A 24,719-nucleotide genomic window follows, 5' to 3' on the forward strand; every position below is an offset into this window, starting at 1 on the left:
ACGTACAGCTTTATTGTTTGAGCCCACCAATGACAATCATGTATATAAGACACATCTTTAGAGAAACTGAGACCTACGCATCATAATCAATTGGGAGTCAAGTCATGGACTGTAGGGCTGGGCTGTAGTGTCTTGCCCATAGTCTTAGAACTTAGATGGCTAAGGCAGGATGTTCACAACAATTCAAGAACTTGGGCTAGAGTGGGGGACCCTGTCTTAGACCAACGAAATGTCACACATCACAGGAAGGCCACTGGGGTCGTCAGGACTTGTGTCCTCCCAGTTCACTGGCCCTGCCTCTACGTGGTTATGTATGATCTGGACCTCCAGAAGTACTGGGGTGACAGGTGTTCACAATGCCAGTTCTTTACTCTTTGAGATTTTATGATTCTGCCTACATGTGTATCTCTGCACTATGTGCAGATGGTACCCAAGCTGCTCAGAAGAGGTCAGATAACCTGGGACTGAATTACAGGGTGGTTGTAAGCTACCATGTGGGTGCAGTGAATCAAAACAGGGTCCTGTCCTTGGAAGAGCAGCCAACCTGTGCTCTTGGCCACTGAGCTACTACCTCTCTATCTAGCCCCTCATCCCACCCCCAGAGCTTTCTCCTGTGCCAACATGACCCAAGAAAATAACTTGTGGCCCCACTGCTGGTTCAGGGTTCCCCAGTCCTATAGCCAAGTGCTGGGCCTAAGTGATCTGGAAACCAACCCTCAGTGTTCATTTCCCACTGCTGATGACATCACAGTGACACCTGCACCTATTAGGGTAATGGATGACTTACCACTTAGGCACAATGGTAGACAGGACTCTCTTCTCACACCTGCAGCCTGCCCACCCCACGAAGGAAGAGACTGGGCCCTATGGCTCAGCCAGTGCTTCCAACCCGGGCGGCATAGGAGTACCACCACCACACCAGCAGTGTCCTGCCCTATCCTGCCAAATCTTGGACCCACTACCCATACTCACAACAAGTCTGGTTTCACAAATCTTCCTTTATTTAGAAAAGCAACAAACATTTCGATCAGGGACCACAAAGGCTACAATAGAGTGCAGAGAAATAAAATAGACTAGACATGACTGCCAGCCTTCACCACTGTGGATCTAAGATAGGTTTGACACTGGGATATTCAGAAGCAAATCTGCATCCACTTTGGCCTCAAAGACATATCAGCAGTCAGTCCCTGTCACAGAAGCGCACAAGATAGGGGTGAGAGGTAGCCAGTGCAAAAGTGGTGTTAAGCTCAGGGTGCTTTGGTTACTCCACTTTATGTGGCAGAGGCTCTGGAGGACATGGGCTTGACAGGAATTAGAGAACCACAGAAGCCATGTCTCCATCCCAGGTGAGTTTCTTGGCCAGCATCTCCTCCTCTGGAGCACCCTATCCCACTGTCACAGTAGTACTGGAGTGGCTGAAGGATGAGTTCCGCCAAAAGGAGAGCTGAAGCTTGCAAGGGAGTGCTGGATTCACCACTTGCCCTTGTTCTTTAAATGCTGGCCTAGAGTTCAGTGACCTTCACATAGGTCTTCAGAGCACACAGGTTATATCCATGAACATCATGTCTTTGCAAAACACTTCTGGTAACAGGGAATCAAAACAAAGAGCATTTTTCTCAACAACCAACCACGGGAAAGGCAGCAGCCCTGCAACCCAAGGAGCCCCTCTCCCGACTCACGCGTGGCTAGTCAAAGGCAATGCGCAGACTGCGCTCCTGTTCCTTGCGCCGGCCCTCACACACACGGCTAGCCTCCTCCACCCTCCTCTGCAGCAGGGCAGAGCTCTGGTCCACCCACTGAAGAGAGTCCATGTGTGCATTGAGGATCTTGCAGATCTGTTGCAGTGGGTCACTGGTGTCTGCAGGGCCACCAGCCATGTTCAGGTGCTCGATGATGTCCTTGAGGTCCTGTGCCATGCGCTTGAGCTGAGCATCGATGTTCTCAGCCAGCTTGTAGGTCTTCTCACGCTCCTCATCAGCGTGCTGAAGGTATATGGTGCCACTTTGCTCCTTCACTGACTCCTCCAATGGGCTCAGGAGGTCTTCCAGCTCCTTCTGCTGCGACAGGATAAAGTCCAGCTCCTGGTCCAGTCGCTTCTGATCCAGCTTCACCTTTTCCACCTCTCGGTGCAGGCTAGTGATCTTCTCCCCATTCTCAATCAGTGTGCGGTCCCAGGCATTGACCTGTGTGGCCTGCTGCAGGAAGTGCCGCTCCTGATCTTCCAGCTCCAGACTCCACTTGTTGATCAGGCTTTCCAGCTGTGCATAGGTCATCGCTGGACCTGTGGCAGTCCCAGCTGTTGTGCTGGAGGCAGGCAGAGCAGTAGCTGCTACACTGCTGGGGCCAGCTGGCACCAGGGGTTTCAGACTTAAGGCAAAGCCAGTGGTTGTGGTAGAGGTGGCAGCAGCAGCAGCAGTGGTAGTAGTGGTGGTAGTGGTAGTGGTGGTGCTGGTGGTGGAGGCACCAGGAGCTGCTCCAGGGGCCTTGAGGCTGAAGCCCAAAGTCCCAGCACTAGGAGTTGCTGCAGTTGTCACCGGAGCTGGGAGGGACAGCCCTGTAGCACTGGATGAGGCAGGAGCAGCAGCTATGGAAGCAAAGAGTGTAGACCCTCCACTGGTGGTGGCAGCAGTGGGTGCAGCAGCAGCTGGTTGTGTTGCTCCCACTGTAGTAGTCACCAGAGTGGCTGGAGTGAAGGGAGAGCCAGACAGTGCTGTGGGCTGGGCAGAGCTACCCACAGAGCCAAGGCTGAAGCCAGAGGCTCCAGGCTGGGATGCACTGCCACTGGTGAATGAGAACCCAGTAGAGCCGGTGGATGGAGCAGAGGTGGTAGAAGAGCCAAAGACAAAGCCAGTGGGGGCTGCCCCCTGGTTGGAGGTGCTGCCACTTGAGATGGCATTGGTGAGGGTGCTGCTGCCAAGCCCAAAGCTGCCAGTGTTGGCTGTGGCTGGTGTGGCAGCTGCGTTACTCAGGCTGAGCTTTGGGGTGCTGATCCCCAGGGAGAAGCCTGTTCCTCCAGAAGCAGGTGTTGCTCCAAAGTTGAATCCTGGGGTCTGTGTGGTTGGGGTCTGTGTGGTGAGTGAGAAGAGGTTGGTGGAAGGGGTGGTCGCAGCTGGCTGGGAGGGAGTCCCAAAATTAAACCCTCCGGTGCCGGTGCCAGAAGCAGAGAAGGAAAAGCCAGTGGCAGGTGTGGTGGTCGCAGTCTTTGCGGTCCCAAATGTAAAGCCGCCAGCAGGAGCCCCGGTGCCTCCAAAGTTAAACCCACTCATGGCTGTGGAATCTCCAGGTGGCAGCTACTTCGACTCTGGGGCAAATCCGTCAGCGTCTGCAACCTTGGGGAGGTTTCTAGAGCAGAGGAAGTGACATGGTCAGATGGCAGTTTGGGACAGGCAAGCTCAATGGTGTGGAGGGTAGTGGGGCTGGATGCAGAGCTGGCAGCAGCCCTGCTGCTTCCTTTGCTAACCTGACCAATTCCAGTAAACCAATGGGAGTTGAGTGTTCCTGGGCACACGCAGCTCCAAGGCAGTTCACAAGAAGGCACTCTAGTGAGATGGAACCAGGACACAAGGTTGGGCACGAGAGCCTAGTGCTTAGGGATAAGTAGAGACCCAGGCCAGCTAATCAGATATTACTTGGGGTTTTCCTCTAGGTGAAAATCAGTAGTGGTTGGGAGGGACAAAGGGAAAAGAGACCAAGCACTCCATAAGCCAAGAGCAGCCATTGTCCATCCCATTAAGAACACTAGACTTCTAGAAGTTTTGACTGAAGCCACTCCAGGCAGAGATGTCTAGGTACTTTCCCCATAGCTCATATGGTGAGGAAGGTGACAGGGAGCACTGCATCGTCTTCCCAGGACCACAAGCTAGCAGGTGGTGAGACAGGAGTAAGTTCAGTGGACCTGATAGAGTCACCAGGCAGTTTCCCTATACTGGTGTGGAACAATGAGACCAAGATGCAAAGCTGACTAGCCCACACAGTACTCTATGTGGAAAGAGAACGTATCAGAATGTACCCTTCAGAGCAGTATAACCCTCTATTTGGACTTCTCGAAGTGATGAGGAAGGATGATGCATCCCTTCTGTGGGCTGCACTGCCGAAAGGCTCATTCCATAGTGAAGAAACAATACTGGTGGGCTTCCTCACTGTTTGTATTCCCCTGTGTGTACAGGTAGTCCTTGTCTCTTTTTCAGTTATTATCTACATTATCTTTTGAGATGGAGTCATTCAGTGGGACCTGTAACTCACCAACTAAGCTAGACAGGCTGGCTGACCAGAAAGCCCCGGGAACACACTGACTACACCTCTCCTGCATCAAGATTATGGCACTGGCCACCATGTCCAGATTTTTCATGTGCGTGCTGAGGACTTCATCCTTGTATGGTAAGTACTTTATTGACTAAGCTATCTCCCCAGCTACTGACATTCTATTCTTTGGTACAGGGTCTCAATATGAAGCTCATGCAGGCTTCAACCTTGCAATCTTTTTTGTACCAATCTTTCAAACATAGGTATCACAACCACAGGCTGTCATACCCTCTCATGTCTGCTGTTCTGAGGCCTTAAGCTTGTGACAACCAGAAGAAATAAACACAGATATGGAATGTAGCAGATATGACCCTGTCCTTCCTTCAATATTAACAAGAACGTTTAGCCTCTCTGAGCTCAGCCCTTGCCTCAGCAAAGGGTGCTTGCTGACATGAGGACATGATTTGGGGTACTCTCTGTCCCTTTGGCATTTTCAGGGTTAAGAAGGTGGTTTGCAGGGTAATGTCAATACTCAGCTGTGAATTTCCTAAGACCAGGGTGTGGCTAACCTCAGATTTACTATGAATTTAGTTTGTGTCCCCTGCTCAATGAGTCACTAAGCCGTGACGAGAGCCACACATCAGTAGTCCAGAGGCTTCTGGGCAGCAGGCTCTGTTCCACTGTGGGGACAACACCATGTCCTGGCCCCAGATACCCTGGGAAAGATGAGTCTGTGGACAATACACAGAAGGGTGATGGGTCTCAGGAGGGAAAAAGTCAGGTTCCATTTTCCTTTGCTGAAGGCAGCTAAGGCTTGCTTTGACCTCTGGCCTTACCTTTCTTACTTATTTGAGTCTGCAAGCTCACAGCGCCCGTTTCCCAATGTCCTCTAGGAAGAACCATCAATGGCCCAACTGAGAAGCCAAGTGCCTGGTTTCCTTCCTCTCCCCATACTGTGCCAGCCTCTTCAGACCTGTTTTCTCTGGCCACCTCCTTCCTGTGGTCTAGCAATGTCAAGCTTACAAAAACTTCAGGGGAAAACTATTTTAATCTCAAAAGGTCACAGTAGGTCCACTGAGGCCCTGTTCAGCACTCAGACAACTCTGGCATGATAGAGACTTCCTCACTGGTGAGCACTTTAACTGGATAAGTTAGCTGCTCAATCATCCAATCAGCTACACTTCATACCTCAATTTTTAGTACTCAGTGGAAAACTTTTATTATTAATAAATTAGAGCTGAGAATTATTAAAAAAAAAAAAAAGGTCAAGCTTCCATGATATCAAGAGATGTTGTAATGATACTCATTGTTGAAAGTCACCAACTCAGACGACAGTTGGAGGACCTGTGGCAGTGCAGCTATAGGCCATGAAACTATCCAGCCACCCAGATTTGGAGACGGAGAGTCTGGAGATAGAGTCCTGCCAAACACTGAAGAGACTATGGTCTTAGTTACTGGCATAGCCACAACCACCATGCCCACAACCCAGACTTAGAAAAAAAAAAGTTCTCATATAGCCTAGAACTACATACACTGTACACTAGCTCAGAAGACTATCTGCCTGTCCTCTGCCTCTCCAGTGCACCACTACACTGTGGTGGCTCAGACTCTTTGCTCAAACAGCCACAGGGGACTGACAAGTAGGGAGCTAAATGCAGAAGAAGCTGGAGGCAAGGAGCTGGGAGTAAGGTTGGTGATGAGCTAGGTCAGAAGCTTTAACTGAACTCTGGGACAGAGATAACCACAAGGCAGGATCTGACCCAGCAAATAAGTGATGACTCCCTAAGCCTGGGAGCTCTTCAGCTGTACACCAGGTTAGCTATAGCCCATCTATCTTCACCACAGGAGAGGCACCTAGGAGAGCCTATGGGTGAGAAAGCAGACAGTAACAGGCTTGCAACATGGCACGTGAGCTAAACACCCACACCGAGGCCACAGAAGTCACCCAGGCTACTATGATGTCCTTCCATCCATCTCTTGGTTAGTTTTCTGAGCCGCACCTTGCTCCTGCCTCCCGAGTGCTGGGATTTCTGATGTGAGAGCCTGGACAGTAGTAGAAGGTTCTTCCTACTTCCTGATCATCCATCCATGTGCCCTGGTCACAGCCAGCCTGCCAATACCTCAGCACTCTGTCACCACTGGACTATTTTTTACAACAAACACCACCCTGAGCTAGAGATGACTACCAGGCAGAGAATCACCAAGTGGCAGAGTGCAAACAAATTCCACTTGGATATTCATCCTCATAAAAGCTGAGCACCTGCTGTGGTACTAGCATTGTTGGGCTCAATAAAGCAAGAGATATAACCAGCATATTTTAGGACACTGGGGAAAAACAAAGGTAGGGTGTGTCTTATGTGGCTAAAGGGCTTGACAGACATAAAATGGACTCAAGATGGAGATGGCTCTGGATGATCCACTTGACCCAAGGCCCCTTTCTGGCTTGTGATCTCTTCTGCATCCTCACTTGTTTTGTCCCTGGTATACAGTCAACGGCCACCAGGTGGTGCTGTGACAATGCAGAACCAGGGAAGGATTGGGTATCAGCTAACTGAGGGAACCTTCTGGTGTGAGATAGTTAATAGTTTTTAAGAACTCCACAAGATGAACATGGTAACACATGCTCGTAACTGCAGCACTCAGAAGGTTGGATAGGAGGTTCAAGGACTGTCAGCTACACAGTGAACTTGAGACCAGCCTGACTGTATGATCTGTCTTAAACAAAATAGGGCACTTGCTCTTCTGCTTTTGTGAGTGGGCTGCTAACCACGGAGACAAAATTAAAGTCTGTAGAAAAGGGGCTGCTGTAGGATGGAAGACCACGGGAGAGGCAAGAGGAAGAGAAGGCAGAGCAAGAAAGAAAGGGGGAACCTGACTCCTGGGAAGCTCAGCCACACCCCAACCCCTCCCCCCAAAGTGCCACAGCAGCTTCTCTCATGGAAGAAACCCCTCTAGCTCTTAGGGAACAAGTCAGACCCACACTTCCTCCAGTGCACAGCAAACAAGGTTGGTTTGAGTTCTGGAAGTGGGGAAGGAGAGCTATTACTTCCTTTGTTTAGTCACTCCCTAGCAGCAGGCACATAGTTGTCACCACATTTCTTTGCCCCATATGTCAAAGGAAAGAATAGCTAAGAGAATCCAAAAGTGAATTGTAGTATTAAATAACTAAATAAATCCTGGCAGCATGTTCCTCCCTACCCACCCTAATGTTCTGGGTTCCTGAATGAAAGACACACACAACCTTTATATTTTGATTTGCTTTAATCAGCTCAATGGCTGGGCCACTTCCTAACCTCCATGTGGCTAACCCACTCCCCTACCACTCCTCACGGATAACCCAGTCAATGACTTGTCTGAAGTAAAATAATAAGAGGAAGAAGACAATGTTTGAAGCAGGCATAGTCTCTACCTTGGTAGAGGAAGGGCATGAGCCTTTCAAAGACACTGACTAAATCCTGTCCCTGTGTGTCTGATGACTGTACCCGCAGGTTCTCAGCCTTCTCCCTCCTACCTCCAGTGATTTCTTTACCTCAGAAATCAGCCCACAGCTAATTAGCAATTACATCCTTTCTTACTCCCTAGGGCTTCCACCAGCTCAGGTGACAAACAGGTAACACCTGCAAAAACCTAACCAGCTCATCTTCAACCGGGAGCCTACAGCAGAGAGGGTTAAAAAAAAGAGTTTTTGAGGTAGAGTCTTGCAGTGGGCTAGGATGATGAACTTGGCACAACATCCATGTAGCTCAAGTAGGGTTCTAAGATGTACCTTTTTGAGACAGAATATTGCTATATGACACAGTGGCTCGAGCTAAAGTCACAAGCATTATATCCCCTCCAACAGAGTTGGGAAGCCAGTTGTTTCCAGGGGCATGTGGAGGAAGCTACTCCCATGCTAGCTCCCAAGGACCAGCAACAGCACTCTTCTTTCTGCGTTAGTTATCAGCGTCTCAGATATATATCCTCACCCACCAGAGGAGGCATCAGAACTTCCACACCCACTATACCAAAACAACATTAATAAACATGAGCTGCCATTTAGCACCCACCTCAGTAAGCAGAACATACCTGTGTGGCCAACAAAAACAGCAAGGCACAAGCTCAGCCTACAGCACCCAGTGTTAAACGTGATAAAGGCATTGCCCCACCAAGTCTGTCTCTTGCAACCGAAGTACTTCAGACCTCAGATGCCACCCAGTAGGGAAGGTTTTCCCAAGCAAAACAAACAAGTGAATTACACAGGACAATACAGCAGACAACATCAAGCTCTGCTTATGATAGTACCAGAAGCCCCAGGAGGTAGTGTCAGGCTTCCCCAAGAGACTGTTAGGGAAGGGTCCAGGGAACCTACTAGAGAGGCCCATTGTTAAGGACATATGGAGAAGCTACCTACTCAGGGTGGGAAGGGGTGGTGGCCTCAGGTCACAGTATCATTTTAAGAAAGGACTGCTCCTAGGGGAGGCTTATCACCACCAGCCTCCCGAAAATCCAAGTTGGATCACAGAGGCTCCACTACTACACAGCCATTAGGGTGGCCAGAGAAGAGATGAATTGGTGCCGAAGGGTGTGGCAGCCACTTTACAAATCTGGAAGTGCTTAGAAGTCAGTTTCTTTCAATGAAGAGCCCACGCCCCAGTACCCCACCCCAGAACAGTAACACCAGCCCAAATAGGGTAAAAACAACCCAACCAATGACCATCAGTTCATCAAAAACAATGAAGGGCCAAACAAACATCCATCCATGGACTGACTCAAAAAGATAAGGAAGCCTGTCTTAGTGACATACACAGGTAATTCCAGCACCTAGGAGGCAGAGGCAGAAGGATTAAAAAGTCTGAGGCCAGCTTAAATTATACAGGAAGACCCTGTTTGTTTGTTTGTTTGTTTCTTTCTTTCTTCGAGACAGGGTTTCTCTATAGCCCTGGCTGTCCTGGAACTCAGAAATCCGCCTGCCTCTGCCTCCCAAGTACTGGGATTAAAGGCCACCACTGCCCGGTTTAAGACCCTGTTTCAAAATAAGTAAGTGGGGCTGAAGAGATGGCTCAGCGGTTAAGAGCTGTGACTGTTCTTCCAGAGGACCTGAGTTCAACTCTCAGCAACAACATGGTAGCTCACAACCATTTATAATATGACCTGGTGCCCTCTTCTGGCCTTCAGGCTTATACGCAGAGAGAACATGGTATACAAGATAAATCCTTTTAAAAAAGAAAAAGAAAAGAATTTAAAAAGGGAGGAGTGGGAACATCCTCTTGGGAGACGGGGGGGGGGGGGGGGGGGGGGTGAGTGGGTGGAGAAGGAATGGGATGAGGAACTGTAGAGGGTGGTAATGACTGGACTGTTAAAAGAGCAGAGGCAGCATATCACCACACAGCTCTGTACAAGTACCAAGAACAAAAACCAAACACCACTGCTGGGCAGGCCAGGCTCTTCTGATTGAACACCAGTGTGTCCAGAGGACACACTGTCACCGTGCACTTTTTTGGCCCTTCTCTTGAGGGCAAGGCTCACCTAGGCTATATGATACGGTTTCTGTGGGGATCAGAGGTGATAGCAGGCTGTGGCCTCTCTCGCTCTCTTCCTGCAGTTCTGGAAGAACCAGTGCCTTGCACACCAAGAGGACCCTATCACTGAACTAAGCCACACTCTCAGCCCCTTTAAATTTTTTATTTTTGACCCAGAGTTTCAAAGTTGTCAGGGCCTCTAAGTCACTCCAGCTGGCAGTGAATGAACTTCCAATCCTTGTCTCCATCTCCAAATGCCAGGGTTACAAGCCTGTGCCACTAGGCTAGGCACCTTATCTGCTTGATTATCTCCTAGTAAATGAGGTAGAAACTTGCTATTGTTCCACTGAAGTCAAGAGAACTTCAGTAGCTGCCTGCTGAACCTCTCCTACAAGGCATTCTCTCCCCTTTCCACTCCACCCACCAGAAGATACCTCTAGTCTCTCAATCCTAGTTTCAGATGACATCCCAATCACTCCCATGTCCTACTTAGGTGTCACTCTCAAATACAACTTAGTAGGAACGGAGAGCATCTCCTGTGCCCAACGGCTATGGATGTAGCCCTGCTGAGATGCAGCCAGAGAGAATACAGATTCCAAACCACCCACATTAAAGCTCCAAAGGGGCTGGACACAAATTGTTGGGTGTACGAGAATTTTGGTTTCCTTAAAAAAACGCAGAAATACTATAAAAAATGTTTTCATTTTAATTCCAGGTGTAGGACATGGGGCTGCTTCAGACTGTCCACAGCGCTATGATTTGCCCTCATGCTCTAGCAGGGGCTTGATTCTGACAGCTGCAGATTCTGATTGCATGTTTAGAATTTTGGGGACTTTTCAGAGGGTACATAAATGCTAGGGTTCCTAGAGGTGTTGTTGGTCTCAGTTGTTAAGTAGTTGTGCACAAAGAAACAAGATGTACTCATTCATAGTTCAAACTTGAATTTCAGACAAAATCTAGACATCGCCTTTCCAGTCAGCAGCCGCCCAGCCCAATCTGCAATCCCTCTTAGGCATGGTCGGGGTGCTCAGCAAGTCCTCCTGACCCTTTGTAACAGCTCAGTCCTGATGCCTGTGCCCTTTCACCACTAACCCTCCACTACTTTCCCTGAATCTTGGCTAACAGCACATATCTCCTAGAGGACACAGAACTAGAGGTTGGATAATGGCCATGCAGATTCATCTACATCAGTACCCATGGCCTGTGAATATTATCCCATGGCAAAGCATTCAGTGTAGACAAGTTACATGAAGGCTCCTTCAAGACTCAATTATCCTGGATTATCTGGGAAAGTCCAATGCTCAAGCACAGGGCTTTTGTAAGGAAAGCAGGAAGCTCAAAGGAAGAAGCTTCAAGTTGGATGGAGGCAGAGAAGCCTGAGGGGACACAAGGAGCCTCAAAATGAGGTAGCCTCTAGATACTGGTATGGCTAGGAACCCAGTGCCTTGGGAACTCCAAAATTCTAATAAGGTGCCAAGTGTGTGCTGTCTTAATCTTTTAACCTGTCATAAAAGCAAGGGGGAGTTAACCAGTACAGGTGACACCCAAAATGTGGGAGCTGGTACAGAAGCATGAGGTCAACTCAGTGATAAGTTACAACAGTGACTTCTAAAGGGGAGGTGTTGTAAGAGAAGGGCAGGGGCTCTAGAGAACTCTGAGCATTTGGCCACGTGGCACTGCCCTTTCCCCAGCCAAACTGGCCTTGGCTTTCCTGCCCTTGTTTGCCAGGACACCCACACTTCCAACTCCTGTCCCCCTGGCCTTGGTGACCCAGTTTTACTTGTTCCCTAGCACTGTGTGGAGATTACGGTTTCAAGTTTTCTGTCCTCACACAAGCAACTGATTCAGAAGTGTGCTGCTGCCCAAGGGGGTGAGGTGGGGGTAGCACAATGCTGGGGGCTATATGAACAAAGTCCCGACCTTGTCCTCTATGTGCTGGAGGAGATAGTCATGGGCAGATATCTGTTAGGCAGATCAGAATGCACAAGTATGGAAGGACAGGAAGAGAAGCTATACCAGATTCTGAGCTCCTAGGAAGAGCTTTCCCTCGGCTACTCCTTTAGCATTACCTGGTACTGATGAAGACTCATCCTTCCCTGTACCGAGTGGAAGGGATACTTTTACTTATTAGGAAAAGGATAGACACACAATACCATGTACACTCACACTTGGAAGACAAGTAGCAGGTTGGTGCACACCCCACCAAAATCTAAGTAGGCAGACTAACTCCTGCCCACAAATAGAACCCATAAAGCCCAATTCTTTTCCATCACATCAGGCTGTTCTCTCAACTGGGAAACCAGGGCCTGCCACAACAGTACAGGTGATGAGAAGCAACTAGGTGGACAAAAATAAAGATATATAGGAAGTGTCACAACAAAACCTCTTTGCATACTAACCAAGACAATTTAACAGCAACAACAAAACCTAGGTAATAGTCCAGGTTTGAGGCCTCACAGGACAGGGTGGGGAACTCTGCTCTATCAAAGACAACTGTGGCCATGCAAAATTCTTCTTACCCTTTTCCAGGCCCCAGTCTTGTCTTTCACAACTAAGCTAGGGCCTTTGGGATGCTAGGCCCCTTCTTAGCACAAAGCCCCAGATTTTTAGTGTTCTGCCCAGGGGGCTCCTATACAGGTCTTTGCTACCTAGGAGCTGTTGCCAGGTGCTCTGTGGTCCCCAGAGAATTCCCTCAGCCCTTCCTAACCATCAGAGCCCGGCTGATGCAACTGCCTGCAACCAGCCGCCTCACTCCCCAGCTCAGGCCCCTCCGCACTGTAAAAGAGTTCCAAGCAGCTCCACCCTTGCTTCTGGCTCCCCATAGGATTCGTTTGTTTTTGTTTTTTTTTTATTTTTTTGAGAGGAAAGAGACTAGGCTGCCACTTGAGCCTGGGTGAGGGTTAGGGAGAGAGAGAATAGCACACATGATGGACACATAACAGTCTGGTACTGGCCAAGGCTCAGGGTGGCAGGCCTCCAGGGATGATCACAACTCCCATAAAGTGATGGCTGTGCATATGCTGGGAAGGGCATGGCAGCTAAATGTGAAAACCAGCATTCATTCAGCACAACCAAGTCAAGGTGGGTCTGAGGACGGGGGAAACATCTGGGTAGGACCTCAAAGAAGTACCATGGGGAAAGACTATGGGCTGGTACCCCACTCTGCACTGTCTTTGAAACCTTTCTGATTATTCCAAAAGTTTACTTTAAAATACCAAACTCAAGGAAAGGAGCACCAAGGGCACTGCAACATGGCACAATGTTTCAAATAAAAAACAGCACCTGTGGGGCCCAGGGATGCAGCTCAGGTGGTAGTATGTCCATTTAGCATGCAGTTCATGAAGCTCTGGGTCCATCCCATTTCTGTATTCGTAGCAGACTCCACATGGACTTAACAAAGCCCATAGCTGGCAAGGGAGGGCTGGAGTCTGAACACATCAAATCACGCCTGTGCTCAAACACTGGCAGCAGATAATAATTCCCACTCTGAGCTAGAGAGATGGCTCAGTGTTAGAGAGCACTGACGGCTTTTCCAGAGGTCCTGAATTCAATTCCCAGCAACCACATGGTGGCTCACAACCATCTGTAATGGAATCTGATGCCCTCTTCTGGTGTGTCTGAAGAGAAACTGTGTACTTACATACAAAAAAAATAGTGCCCATTCCAAGGGGAATTATCTCAAGGACTTGTAACTTTCAAAATCAGTATTCCCCACCTGCTCTGAATCTTTTACAGTACCAGGGATGGACACCAGAGTCTGGAAAGCAGTACTCTGGCCAACACTGCCACCAACCTCCAACCCCAGCCCATTTTATATATATATATATATATATATATATATATATATATATATTTTAAAATCAGGATCTTTGTAAGTTCTCTAGACAGCCAAGAACTCACTTTCTAGTCAAGGCAAGCCTTGAGCTCCCCCCCCCCCTTAATCAGTATGCAGACCTGTCACTACAGGTGGTAGAGGTCAGAGGGATTTTGCCCTTCTACCAAGTGGGTCCCGAGGATGGAACTCAGGAGGGTTGGGTTTAGAGATCACCACCAGAGCCATCTCAAAGCAGCTCCAGCCCTGACCTCGACTTTCAATACGGCCTTAGTCTCCTAAGTAGGTGAGATATCAAGCCTGGCCTCTGAACCTTTTCTTTTTAAAACACATTGAAGCCAGCCAGTATGACCCTGAACTCATGATTTCTTTTCTCCCATCTCCCAAATGCTGAGAATACAGGCAAGTACCAAGCCCAGTCCATATGGTGCTTGGACAGAGACTAAGGTTCTGGTGTTAAACAGACTAGCATTCTTGAGCTCCATCTCCACCCATTCAGTCTCTCAGCTGCTACAAATATGACAGGCTGACTGACTTCCACATGGAAGGCCAGCCATGTACATGAACACGGGGTAGAAAACAGGGTTCACGCATCATCCCCGGTGAAGGACAAGAGGGACTCTTTTACTAAATGGAATATAAATGTCCTATTTTGGACAGGATCAAGAAATAATTATCTAGTGGGGTCAGCAAGAGAGCAAGGACTGCAAGAAAGTCAGAGCAAGGGGCAAAACCTAAGGTCGGCAGGGATGGCTGGAAACTGAAACCTTGGAGGTGGGACACACAGAACGATCATATGGACACGTTGGATGGCTAAGAATATGGGGTAGGGAGACTAAAAGAGGTGAAGTCAGGGTTTTTTTCTAAAAGAAAATACAATGACTCTGAGCAGATAAAATGATTCCGTGGGTAAAGGCTGCCAAACAGTTTGACCCGAGGTTCCGTCCCTGGGACTCACATGGTCAGAGAACCAACTCTGACCACCACAATAACACAATAAATGTTAAAACAAAACAAAACAAACAAAAAATATGTTGAAGAGTCTCGTGGTTAGGACTTCGTGGCCTATTTTCCATGCTGATATATCTGTGCGCGTATACAGCGCTCTACAAGTACTTGGGAGGCGTTATCTCGCGGTTGCTGCCTGGAAACTCGTCTATGAAGCCTAAGCTAGTTTGCGCCATTCGGCGATGGGCTTAACCCACGAGGTCTCGGGTGGCAAATTCGTGAAGCAGGGAGAGAGAACGAGACGAGCTGGTTTCGGGTGTGAAAGACACATTGGATCTGACCGATTCAGGAGACCGAGCCCGGGCCCCCAGCCTGAAGCAGAGAGTGGAGGGTCAGGGCGACATGGCGGGCCCGGGGTCGCCACCGCCCCGTCGGGGCCGCGCGAGGGCGGGGCGCGGAGGGATCCAGGCAAGCCCGCGCTGCGCCGCCCCCGGTATATTTGTCCCCAGGCCCCGGGGCCGCCTCATTTTCAACCCTCTCAGCACAGTCTCCCTTAACGCTCCCGCCACGCCGCCTCCGCCCGCGCAATGGCTCTGTAGCCGCGACCCCGTCGTGTCCCCCGCCCCCGTCTCCGCGCTCACCGCGCCTTCACTCTCCGCTCACACCGTCTCTTCAGCCGAGGCCGCCGCCGCCGTTGCCTCCTCGCCTTTTCGCCGCCATGGAGTGAGTAACCGCTCGCCCCTCCCTCGCCAACTGCCTTTCCCGCCCTTTCACAGAGCTCGCGGGGCTTCACGGGTCAGCCTCGTGGTGGGGGCGGGGGAGACGAAGTGAGGAACCACGGTCGCGCAGGCGCAGAAGAGGGAAGCTGGCGGCCGGCGCATCCGCTGAGCAAGCGCATTAGGCTCGAGTGGGGGGGGGCGTGCTTCCGGAGAGTTTGGGGGCTTTTAAGGTCGGCTCGCGCGCCGTTGCGCATGCGCGCTAATTCACAGACCCTTTTCCCTTCAAGGAGACGACCCCACACCCTGTTGCGCATGCGCATTATCTTACTTTTCCCCCCCCGCCCCCCCACGGGCATGAACTACGGCGGGCGGCGGGTCATTGGCTAAACACGCGCACTGGTCCTCCGGGAGGGTAGTGGCGTAAAATGGATCGGGTCCAGGGACTGAGCTCGCGCCTCGTCGCTAGTCGAGCCAGCAGCGAGGAAGGGTGGGACTTTGCTTGAGGCTCCGACTCAGGCCCAACTTCCCTCCAATCAGACACCTGCTGGGGCGGGGACTGGCTTAAACTGACAGGAAAGGCTTTAGGAACACCTTTAAGAAAGAGTTGGCGCCAACAACCACAGGGGCAGGGCCTCTAGGGACTTACTAGTTGGGGGCGGGAACTGACTGTGACAGACCGAAGGGTGGGCGGAGCTTCCCGTAGGATCTTTAGAAGTCTCCAAAAATTTTAAGGGAAGAGCGGGATCTGTGTGTGTGACACTGATGAAGGGCCCAGGCATTGCAGAATTATTCTGGGAACCCCTGTGGGTTAAAGGGGTTATAGTCTAATGATGCGGAAGGGGCACGGCTAGAAGGAAATTCCCTTGGGATTGAAATTTTTATGAAGAGGAATAAGATGAGGTGGGTAGGAGGGACTGGAGGTAATTCCCCTGGGAAAACACTAAGTTTCTGTGTTGAGGGAGGAGATGGGGCAGGGGAGTTTCCAAAAATGTCCCTGGGAATGTGTGGAGCGCTGAAATTTTCGGAAAGAAGGAAACTGCGTAGCCTGTGGGTCAAGCCGCTTTGACTCAATCCCACCCACGTCCCCTTGTCCTCACAGGTCCTCCACCTTCGCCTTGGTGCCTGTCTTCACCCAGCTGAACAATCTTCCACGCTGCCTCCCAATTGTTGGTGCAGCCTCCATTGCCGTCGCTGCCCTGCGCCTGTGTCTCAGCCATGTCACTCCTGGCGACCCTGGGACTGGAGCTGGACAGGGCCCTGCTCCCAGCTAGCGGGCTGGGCTGGCTCGTAGACTATGGGAAACTCCCCCTGGCCCCTGCCCCCCTGGGCCCCTATGAGGTCCTTGGGGGTGCCCTGGAGGGCGGGCTTCCAGGGGGGGGAGAGCCCCTGGCAGGTAAGAACAGGTAAAGAAGAGAGGTGGGTTGAGCTGGGGGGGGGGTGGACAGAAAAGGAAGAATTTATTCCTTCACAAGATCAGTACTGAGGGCCTGCAGTGTGCCCAGCACTGTTCTAGGTCTTCAGGGTTCAGAGCAAGGGATCCCTAAGCTCATGGGTGCATCAGGAGACAGAAGTGGGAGACCAAAGCTTAGCGGACAGTGATGAAAGACTTAGTTGAGAAGTCAGCCCTCTCCAAGTAGATGACATCTGGACTGAGGGATGGGGAGCCATGCTAAGGTGGGAGGGGGCTTCATCTCAGAGATCCTGGGGCACAGTCCCTTTTGACTGTGTAACCGATGGTTGTCCCAGACTGCGCCTGGTGGCACATGCCCTCAGCTCCCCCTGTTCAAGGGGCTTCTCAGCCTCTTGAGGCCAGGCCAGCCTAGGCAGCATAGCAAGAACGTAGTTCTCAAACATCTCAGAAATGGAAAAGGAGAACAAATAAAGATGGAGTGAGTCATACACACACACACACACACACACACACACACACACACACACGCAGAAAAGGGAGGAGAGAGAGAGTGGTGAAGAGTCCTAGCACTCTGGGAGAGTCAGATGTTTAAGGTTGCCCTCAGCCACGGACTACAAAGCAGGTCCAAGGCCAGCCTAGTCTACACAAGACTCTATCACCAATAATAACTGAACAAGCGAGGGAAGGAGAGAAGACATAGGTATGGGGTGCAGTCAAGCAGCCACAGAGCAGGATTGCAGACGTGGGAGCAGACCTTTGTCGGGTGGACTGTTAGTTGGGTGACTGCTTCACCGAGTGGTTGGCTGATTGATTTGAATCATTGATTGGCTTGTTCACTGATTGGTTGGTGAGTTGATCGGCAGGTGGCCTGGTGAACTGGTGGGGTGATTGGCTGGTTGGCTGGGTCATTGGTTACATGGCGGTTTAGTTGATTGTTGGCTGGTGAACTCTGGTTCACTGCTTACTTTCTGGGTTACTTGGTTGGCCACTGAATTATATGGTTGGTTGGCTGATTGGTTGGTTGGTTGCCTCATTCGTTGTTAGCGGGTCTGTTTGTTGATTGTAAACTATGGTTGGCTGATTGACTGGCTGGCTTGTTCATAGATTAATGAATTTGTTGGTTCGTTGGCTGGTGAGCGGTATGATTGCCTGGTTGGTTGGTTGGTTAGCTAGTAAATTCTATGGCTGGCTGACTGGTTGATTGGTTGCTTGGTTGGTTAGTAGCTTGGAGGGTAAACTAGCTAGCTGGTTGGTTGATTGCTTGATTGGTGTCTTCCCTGACTTATTGGTCTGCTGATGGGCCTATAGATTTGATGGTTGGCTGGCTGGTCACTTGTCACATTTAGTGAATGGGACATGAGTGAACACCGAAGTGGATAAAGCACAGACCTCAGGGACTTTTATGTCCCCCTCCATCCTCAGGTGACGGCTTCTCTGATTGGATGACTGAGCGGGTGGACTTCACAGCTCTCCTTCCTCTGGAGGCCCCTCTGCCCCCAGGCACTCTCCCCCCACCCTCCCCGGCCCCCCCTGACCTGGAAGCCATGGCATCCCTACTCAAGAAGGAGCTAGAACAGATGGAAGACTTCTTCCTCGATGCCCCACTTCTCCCACCGCCCTCCCCACCACCACCTCCACCACCACCAGCAGCACCCTCTCTGCCCCTGCCCTTGCCCTTGCCCACCTTTGACCTCCCTCAGCCTCCTACCCTGGATACCTTGGACCTGCTGGCTGTTTACTGCCGCAGTGAGGCCGGGCCAGGGGATTCAGGCTTGTCAACCCTGCCTGTCCCACAGCAGCCTCCTCCTCTGGCCCCTCTGCCTTCACCCGCCCGCCCAGCCCCTTATCCTAGTCCTGCCAGCACCCGAGGGGACCGCAAGCAAAAGAAGAGAGACCAGAATAAGTCAGCTGCTCTCAGGTACCGCCAGAGGAAGCGGGCAGAGGGCGAGGCCCTGGAGGGCGAGTGCCAGGGGCTGGAGGCCCGGAACCGGGAGCTGAGGGAGAGGGCTGAGTCAGTGGAGCGGGAGATCCAGTACGTGAAGGACCTGCTAATTGAGGTGTATAAGGCCCGAAGCCAGAGGACCCGCAGCACCTAGGGTACAGGTCCAGGCTGGAGAGGGAGGTCTCTTGTACCTCTGCCTCCAGCTTCACACTATCCCTCCATTTCACTTTCCTATCCAATCCATGTCTAGGTTTCCCCTCTGCCTAACCCATTGTGGGCTATTTGGCATAGTCAGTTTCTGTACCCCTTCAGTGCAACTGAGAAACCAAGGCCCTCAGGGAACTGGAGGAGCCAGCCTGATCCCTGGTCTCTGGAGTCTTAAAGCAAGTGTGTTTTTGCAGGTAGTCCTAGTTGGGTGTAGGGGGAGGCTGCCAGGCCTGGCATGGACATAAGGCAGGAAGCCACTCTGGGTGATGGCAGATGAGAACCTAGTCAGGGAGGGAGGGTTTTAAGGAGGGGACTTGGAACACAAGTGAGAAGCCAGTCAAGGAAAGGGAGCCAGGACCTCAGAATTTATACTGGCCTAGGGGACAGGAAGGGGTGACTGTAGTTGGTAACTAGGGGGTCATTTTAGCTCTGTGAGAGAATCAGTGTTTTGTGAGGGTGTGGGGGAAGGGTTGCATCTAGTGGGGGCTGATCCTCCAGGGGTTATGGGCACAAATAAAATGCAGATTTTCCTGTGGCCTGTGTGTCTTATCTTTGAGAGGAGACGCTGGGGAGAGTGAGCCTCGGGGTTGTCTTAAGATAACTGAGAGTAAAGCAAAGGACTGGGGCTGAAGCTCGACAGTACACATGTGCCTAGCATAAGAGAAAGAAGTTGGGTGTGGTGGCTCATGACTGCAGTCTCAGCATTTGGGAGGCTGAGGAGGAAGGATTGCCCAGGCCAGCCTGGGCTAAAGAGTGACCCCCATCTCAAACAAAACAATGAAGCCAAACAAAAGGTAACTAGTAACGTTTGTTCATCGTCAAGTGCACCCACTCGGCAAGAGCATGACAGGTGACCAGCCTATCAGTAAAGTTAGAGCCATGTTGACACTGAGGCTGGTTGTATTTACATTGTCAGCAAAGGACAAGCCAAAGGTAATATAGCATAGACATACCAAGAAGAATACCATCAAACACAGTGTGATCATTGCAGTAGTGGGCAGAGAGGCTTGTGGAGACAGCTCCGTTGGTAAAATGCTTGCCCAGCAAGCATAGAACCTGACTCAATCTCCAGGATAGATTCTGCATAAAAAGCTATCAGCTGAGAATGCATACTGCTTTCACTGAAGACCTGAGTTTGGTCTTCAGTAGCCATGCTGGGTAGTTTATGGCCTTGGACCAAGTCGTCTGGAGGGACAAAGACTGCTAGTCAGGGAAGTCACAATCTAAGGACATTTTGAGAAGACTCAGAAGAAAGAAGTGTCCTGAGGAAGCTGATTGAGATTAGATTCTACACAAGGTACTATTAGCCCAAGAAACAAAGGTTCCAGAGACTGGGTTCCCCAAAGCAAGATCTGACCTTAGCTCCCAACTGTGGGAAGGAGCCTGTCTTTAGGGTAAGTACCTGCAAAGACCTATCTGCTCGAGGGGCCATTGTTCCCATGGTAACTGGCCACCCAAGAGGTACATTTTGGGTGTGTTTTATAGTGATCATGTTGAGCCACATAGCATCAGTTTGACCTTTTAAGGAGATGCAGACTGAGTATTGGGGTGACCCACAGGGACACTTGAATCTGTAAGGTAGGTCTCCAATCCCCTGGAGGTAGGGCTATGGATCATAGCTGACAGTGGTTCTTCTATGGAGTCAGCATGGCTCCAGGAGACTCCAACACTATCACTGGAGTGACAACCACCAGGTCCCCTACACCCTGACCTTGCATCCTACTCTGGTTCTGCTCTAAGCTTTCCTATAGTGATAAATGGAGAGGCCACCCCCAGAGGGAACGTTGTATGAACCTCTGAGACAGACACCACCGCCTTGACTGCTCAGGCACCAAGGAGCAGAGGCCCCTCCCTGTCCCTTCTCCTTTCCTGGGGACAGCTGCTTCTCATGAGCACAGAATGCTGGTTAACTGTATTTGCCCAGCTTCCCTCTTGGGTCAGATAGCCTGCTATCCTTTGCTGGGTGGCTGAGATGCCCAGGTAGCAGTTGTTAGCCTTGAGGTCCTTGAGGAGGCAGGAATGGAGTTTGGTCTTTTTAAGTTCCATGTTTGCTTTTTGTTTTTGTTTTGTATTAAACTACAAACACCATGACCACGTGAAAGTCGGGGAAGAAAGGGCTTACTTGGCTTATACTTCCACATCACAGTCCATCAATGAAAAGAGTCAGTATAAGAACTCAAACAGGGCAGGAACCTAGAGACCTAGAGGCAGGAAGCTGATGCAGAGGCCACCGAGGGGAGCTGCTTACTGGCTTGCTCCTCATTGCTTGCTCAGCCTTCTTATAGAATTGAAGTCCACCAGCCCAGGGATGGTTCCACCCATGCTTCATCCTCCCACATTAATCACTAATTAAGAAAATACCCCACAGGCATTTTCTCAACTGAGGCTCCCTCTTCTCCAGTGAATCTAGTTTGTGTCGAATTGACATAAAATTAGCCAGCCCAACTGAATCCTTGTCAGCTTGACACACAAACACATCACTGTTAAGCCACAACCTTTATTTTCTTATTCATCCCCGAGACCTCGCATTAGTAGGAATATCACAATATAACATATTCCAAATTAGGCCAGGTATGATGTCACATTCCTTTAATGCCAGCACTCAGGAGGCAGAGGCAGGCAGATCTTCGAGTTCCAGGACACCCTGGTCTTCGGAATGAGTTCCTGGAGAGCCAGGGCTAAACAAAAAAACCTTGTCTTCGAGAAAGAAAGAAAAAAAAGACCTTTAAACTTTAAAGTCTCTCAATTGTGGGCTTCTGTAAAATAAAAGATTAAATACTTTCTTATTTCAAGAGAGAATAGGGGCTGGTGAGATGGCTCAGTGGGTAAGAGCACCCGACTGCTCCTCCAAAGGTCCAGAGTTCAAATCCCAGCAACCACATGGTGGCTCACAACCATCTGCAACGAGACCTGGAGCCCTCTTCTGGAGTGTCTGAAGACAGCTACAGTGTACTTACATATAATAAATAAATAAATCTTTAAAAAAAGAGAGAGAGAGAGAATAATCATGGCACAGTCACAATCAAATCAAAATCAGACTCTAACTGTGTGAACAACACAAGGTCCAATGTCTGAGATCCATTCATGACCTGGGAGCCTCCGAAGGGCTTGGGTCACTTTCCCAGCCCCACTCTCTGTTGGACACACAGCTAATCTAAGCTCGGATGGGCTCCATTCCACCGTTCTTGGTGGTCACTCCACAGAATGGGCGTCTCCAAAATTCTGAGGTCTTCTGCAGATGGGCCATAGCTCTGCACCAATAGCTCTCCCGAGCGCTCTTCAAGGTACAAGGCCTCTACTTTTCTCCATGACCCCTTCAGTCTTCCACTGCTTCCACGGCAACTCTGGCTACACCTTCACCAGCAGCCTCTCCTGACCTCTCACAGTGCCAAGTCCCCTTCATGTCTTCAAACAAGGTACCACCTGGTTGACTCTCTTAAGACCACCAAGTCCAGCTGCCAGCACAAAGTGCAACCTAGCTATCTCTGGAACACAGCTTCTGTGTGCTGGCTCTCAGGAAACACTTCTCAGATGCTGGCCTCTTCTTAATCACCACTAATTTCTCAGCTCCATCTAACCACCATTAGTTGTCCCCTTAACACAAAGTTTTCAATTCAATGGTGCTGGTCTCTTGTTAATCATGGCTGACTCTTCAGCCCCAGCTGACCAGACACACCAAAGATTCTTCACACAGAAGACCCAATAGAGTTGTTGCTTCTTTCTGAAACAAGCCAGACCGCCATTTTAAAAGTTCTGCTTTTTATACACACCCTTGCTCTGAATAATGACACGGAGACCTTTACATTCATTCAAAGCTTCAGGTACAATAGCTGGGCAGATTCTGAGCTATTTTAACCTGACAGCGCTGGCCTGGCCTACTTCCCAGCCACGTGGTCCTTTACCTGTCATCTTTATCTTACCTTGGCACTTCCTCCTTTATCCACGTTCTGATGGTGACTTCCTGGGTCTCACCTGAGATCCTCTTTCTCTCTCTGGGTTTGGAAGTCCTACCTCTTCCTCTCCTGCCCTGGCTGTTCAACTATTTATTGACCAACCAGAAGGTGATGGAGAACAATATTTTATAACATCAAGTCTCTCTGGTTTCTCTTTGTTCCTCCCAGCTAGCATCACCAAGTCACCAGCTACCACTCCAGCTTCTCTCTCTCTCTCTCTTTCTCCCCCCCCCCCACACTTTTGCTCTGTGGATGAAAAACACTCAGATATCTTTATTATTTTAGAACTTGCCAGATATCAGAACTGCTGGACACAGAATCTCCTGCCCTAGCCTAGCCTTGATCAGCCAGCCTCCACTGACCTCCTTGGCGCTCCGCTGGTGGCAGAGCCTGCCAGTTCTAGCTTCCCTGAGATCTACATAGTTGTTTCATGCTTCTTCCAAGACCTAGCTGAAAAGGCCCCGTCTCTTTTCTTACATCTCCTTTTGTTCCTGGGACCTGGAAGTCCCACCTGTCCCTTCTGCCCAGCAATTGGCTGCTCACCTCTTTATTGACCAAATGGAGAACCAATCAGCAGACCTTACTCCCCTCTGCAGCTCACCTTTTCAGTCCTGAAAAAAATCACAAAAAACCAAAAATCTCTTCTCCCAGATACAAATTGAAAAAGATTAAGGAAAATTTACAGTATGAGGTATAAATGAGATCCGGTCCATCAATTTGTCAATTAGAATTATGAAAGAATTACGATTCCATCTCTGGACTATGTTTAGAATTTTAGCCTGTAACATCACTTGAAAACCATGTCATCTACTCTATGAACTCTATGATAAACAACTTGAGGTTGACTATGAGACTGAAACTAGCCTTCAACCCCATCAGAAATCCGAAAACAACCAAATATTTCCTGAAACTAGAGGAAGCACAAAACGTAGCTTCTGAAACGTAACCAATTTGTCTAGTTTGTATGAAGTTGTCAAAAACTAACCAGCAGGCTGGCGAGATGGCTCAGCGGGTAAGAGCGCTGACTGCTCTTCCAAAGGTCCCGAGTTCAAATCCCAGCAACCACATAGTGGCTCATAACCACCCGAATGAGATCTGATGCCCTGTTCTGGTGTGTGTGAAGTCAGCTACAGTGTACTTACGTATAATAATAAATAAATATTAAAAAAAAAACTAACCAGCATGCCAGCTTTATTCATTCTTATAAAATTCCTGGCCCTGCCTAGAGAATGCTTCTGTCCACTGCGGGATTGGTCTTCCCATACTCAAGACACGCCGGGCATGGTGGCGCACACCTTTAATCCCACACTTGGGAGGCAGAGGCAGGCGGATTTCTAAGTTCAAGGCCAGCCTGGTCTACAGAGCAAGTTCCAGGACAGCCAGGGCTATACAGAGAAACCCTGTCTCAAAAACAAAAACAAAAAACCTCAGACACCCTGCTGCCCACAAAGTCCCATAGGCTAACCTGAACTATATAGTTCCTCATTTAAGAACTCTTTCTCAGGTGGTCACAAGATGAAATCCCGGGCCCTGCCTGTGCACACTAAGCAGGAGCTCTCCTACCGAGGCATACTCTTCTCTACTGAGAGATCCTAAGCAGGGCTTTACAGTTGAGCCATGCCCCCAGTGTCCAAGGTGTGTGTGTGTGTGTGTGTGTGTGTGTGTGTGTGTGTGTACAAGTGCATACTGCCACACACAAGCATGGAGAAGCCAGAGCAAGACATTGAATGTCTTCCTCTATTGCTTTCCACTCGAGTACCTTGAGACAGTGTCTTTCACTGAGCCTGAAGTTCACCTTTCCAGCCAGTCTTGGGATATGCCTGTTCCCCACAGCCCCACCACTGGACGTGTCAGGCCCATGAAGCCATACTTGGGGTTTTATGTGGGTGCTGGGGACTAAAATTCAGATCTTGTGCTTGCAGAGTAAGCTCTCTTATCCACTGGGCCATCTCCCCTGTCCCCTGTAT

General features: G+C 49.9%; 2 protein-coding genes across 2 annotated transcripts; one reads left to right on the top strand and one right to left on the bottom strand.

The window, feature by feature from the left end:
- Positions 1-983: 983 nt before the first annotated feature.
- On the bottom strand, positions 984-8,402 carry Nup62 (nucleoporin 62). Its single transcript, XM_021166351.3, has 2 exons — positions 8,308-8,402; positions 984-3,342 (listed from the first exon to the last, which is right to left on the bottom strand). Exon 2 carries the CDS (start codon positions 3,264-3,266, stop codon positions 1,686-1,688), a length of 1,581 nt encoding a protein of 526 aa, XP_021022010.1. The 5' UTR covers positions 3,267-3,342; positions 8,308-8,402; the 3' UTR covers positions 984-1,685.
- A 6,611-nt stretch (positions 8,403-15,013) lies between these two features.
- Positions 15,014-19,334, top strand: Atf5 (activating transcription factor 5). Its single transcript, XM_021166350.3, has 3 exons — positions 15,014-15,243; positions 16,339-16,632; positions 18,073-19,334. The coding sequence occupies exons 2-3, from the start codon at positions 16,455-16,457 to the stop codon at positions 18,744-18,746; spliced, it is 852 nt and encodes a 283-aa protein (XP_021022009.1). The 5' UTR covers positions 15,014-15,243; positions 16,339-16,454; the 3' UTR covers positions 18,747-19,334.
- The last annotated feature ends 5,385 nt before the right edge of the window (positions 19,335-24,719 follow it).

This window comes from Mus caroli, unplaced genomic scaffold (assembly GCF_978045245.1).
Source record: "Mus caroli unplaced genomic scaffold, Mus_caroli_1 scaffold_8, whole genome shotgun sequence".
NCBI lineage: Eukaryota > Metazoa > Chordata > Mammalia > Rodentia > Muridae > Mus > Mus caroli.

Coding starts and splice junctions, on each gene's coding strand:
- Nup62 (XM_021166351.3), bottom strand. CDS start 3,266: ATGAGTGGGTTTAACTTTGGAGGCACCGGGGCTCCTGCTGGCGGCTTT.
- Atf5 (XM_021166350.3), top strand. CDS start 16,455: ATGTCACTCCTGGCGACCCTGGGACTGGAGCTGGACAGGGCCCTGCTC. Junction 16,633..18,072: donor GGGGGGAGAGCCCCTGGCAG/GTAAGAACAGGT, acceptor CTCCATCCTCAG/GTGACGGCTTCTCTGATTGG.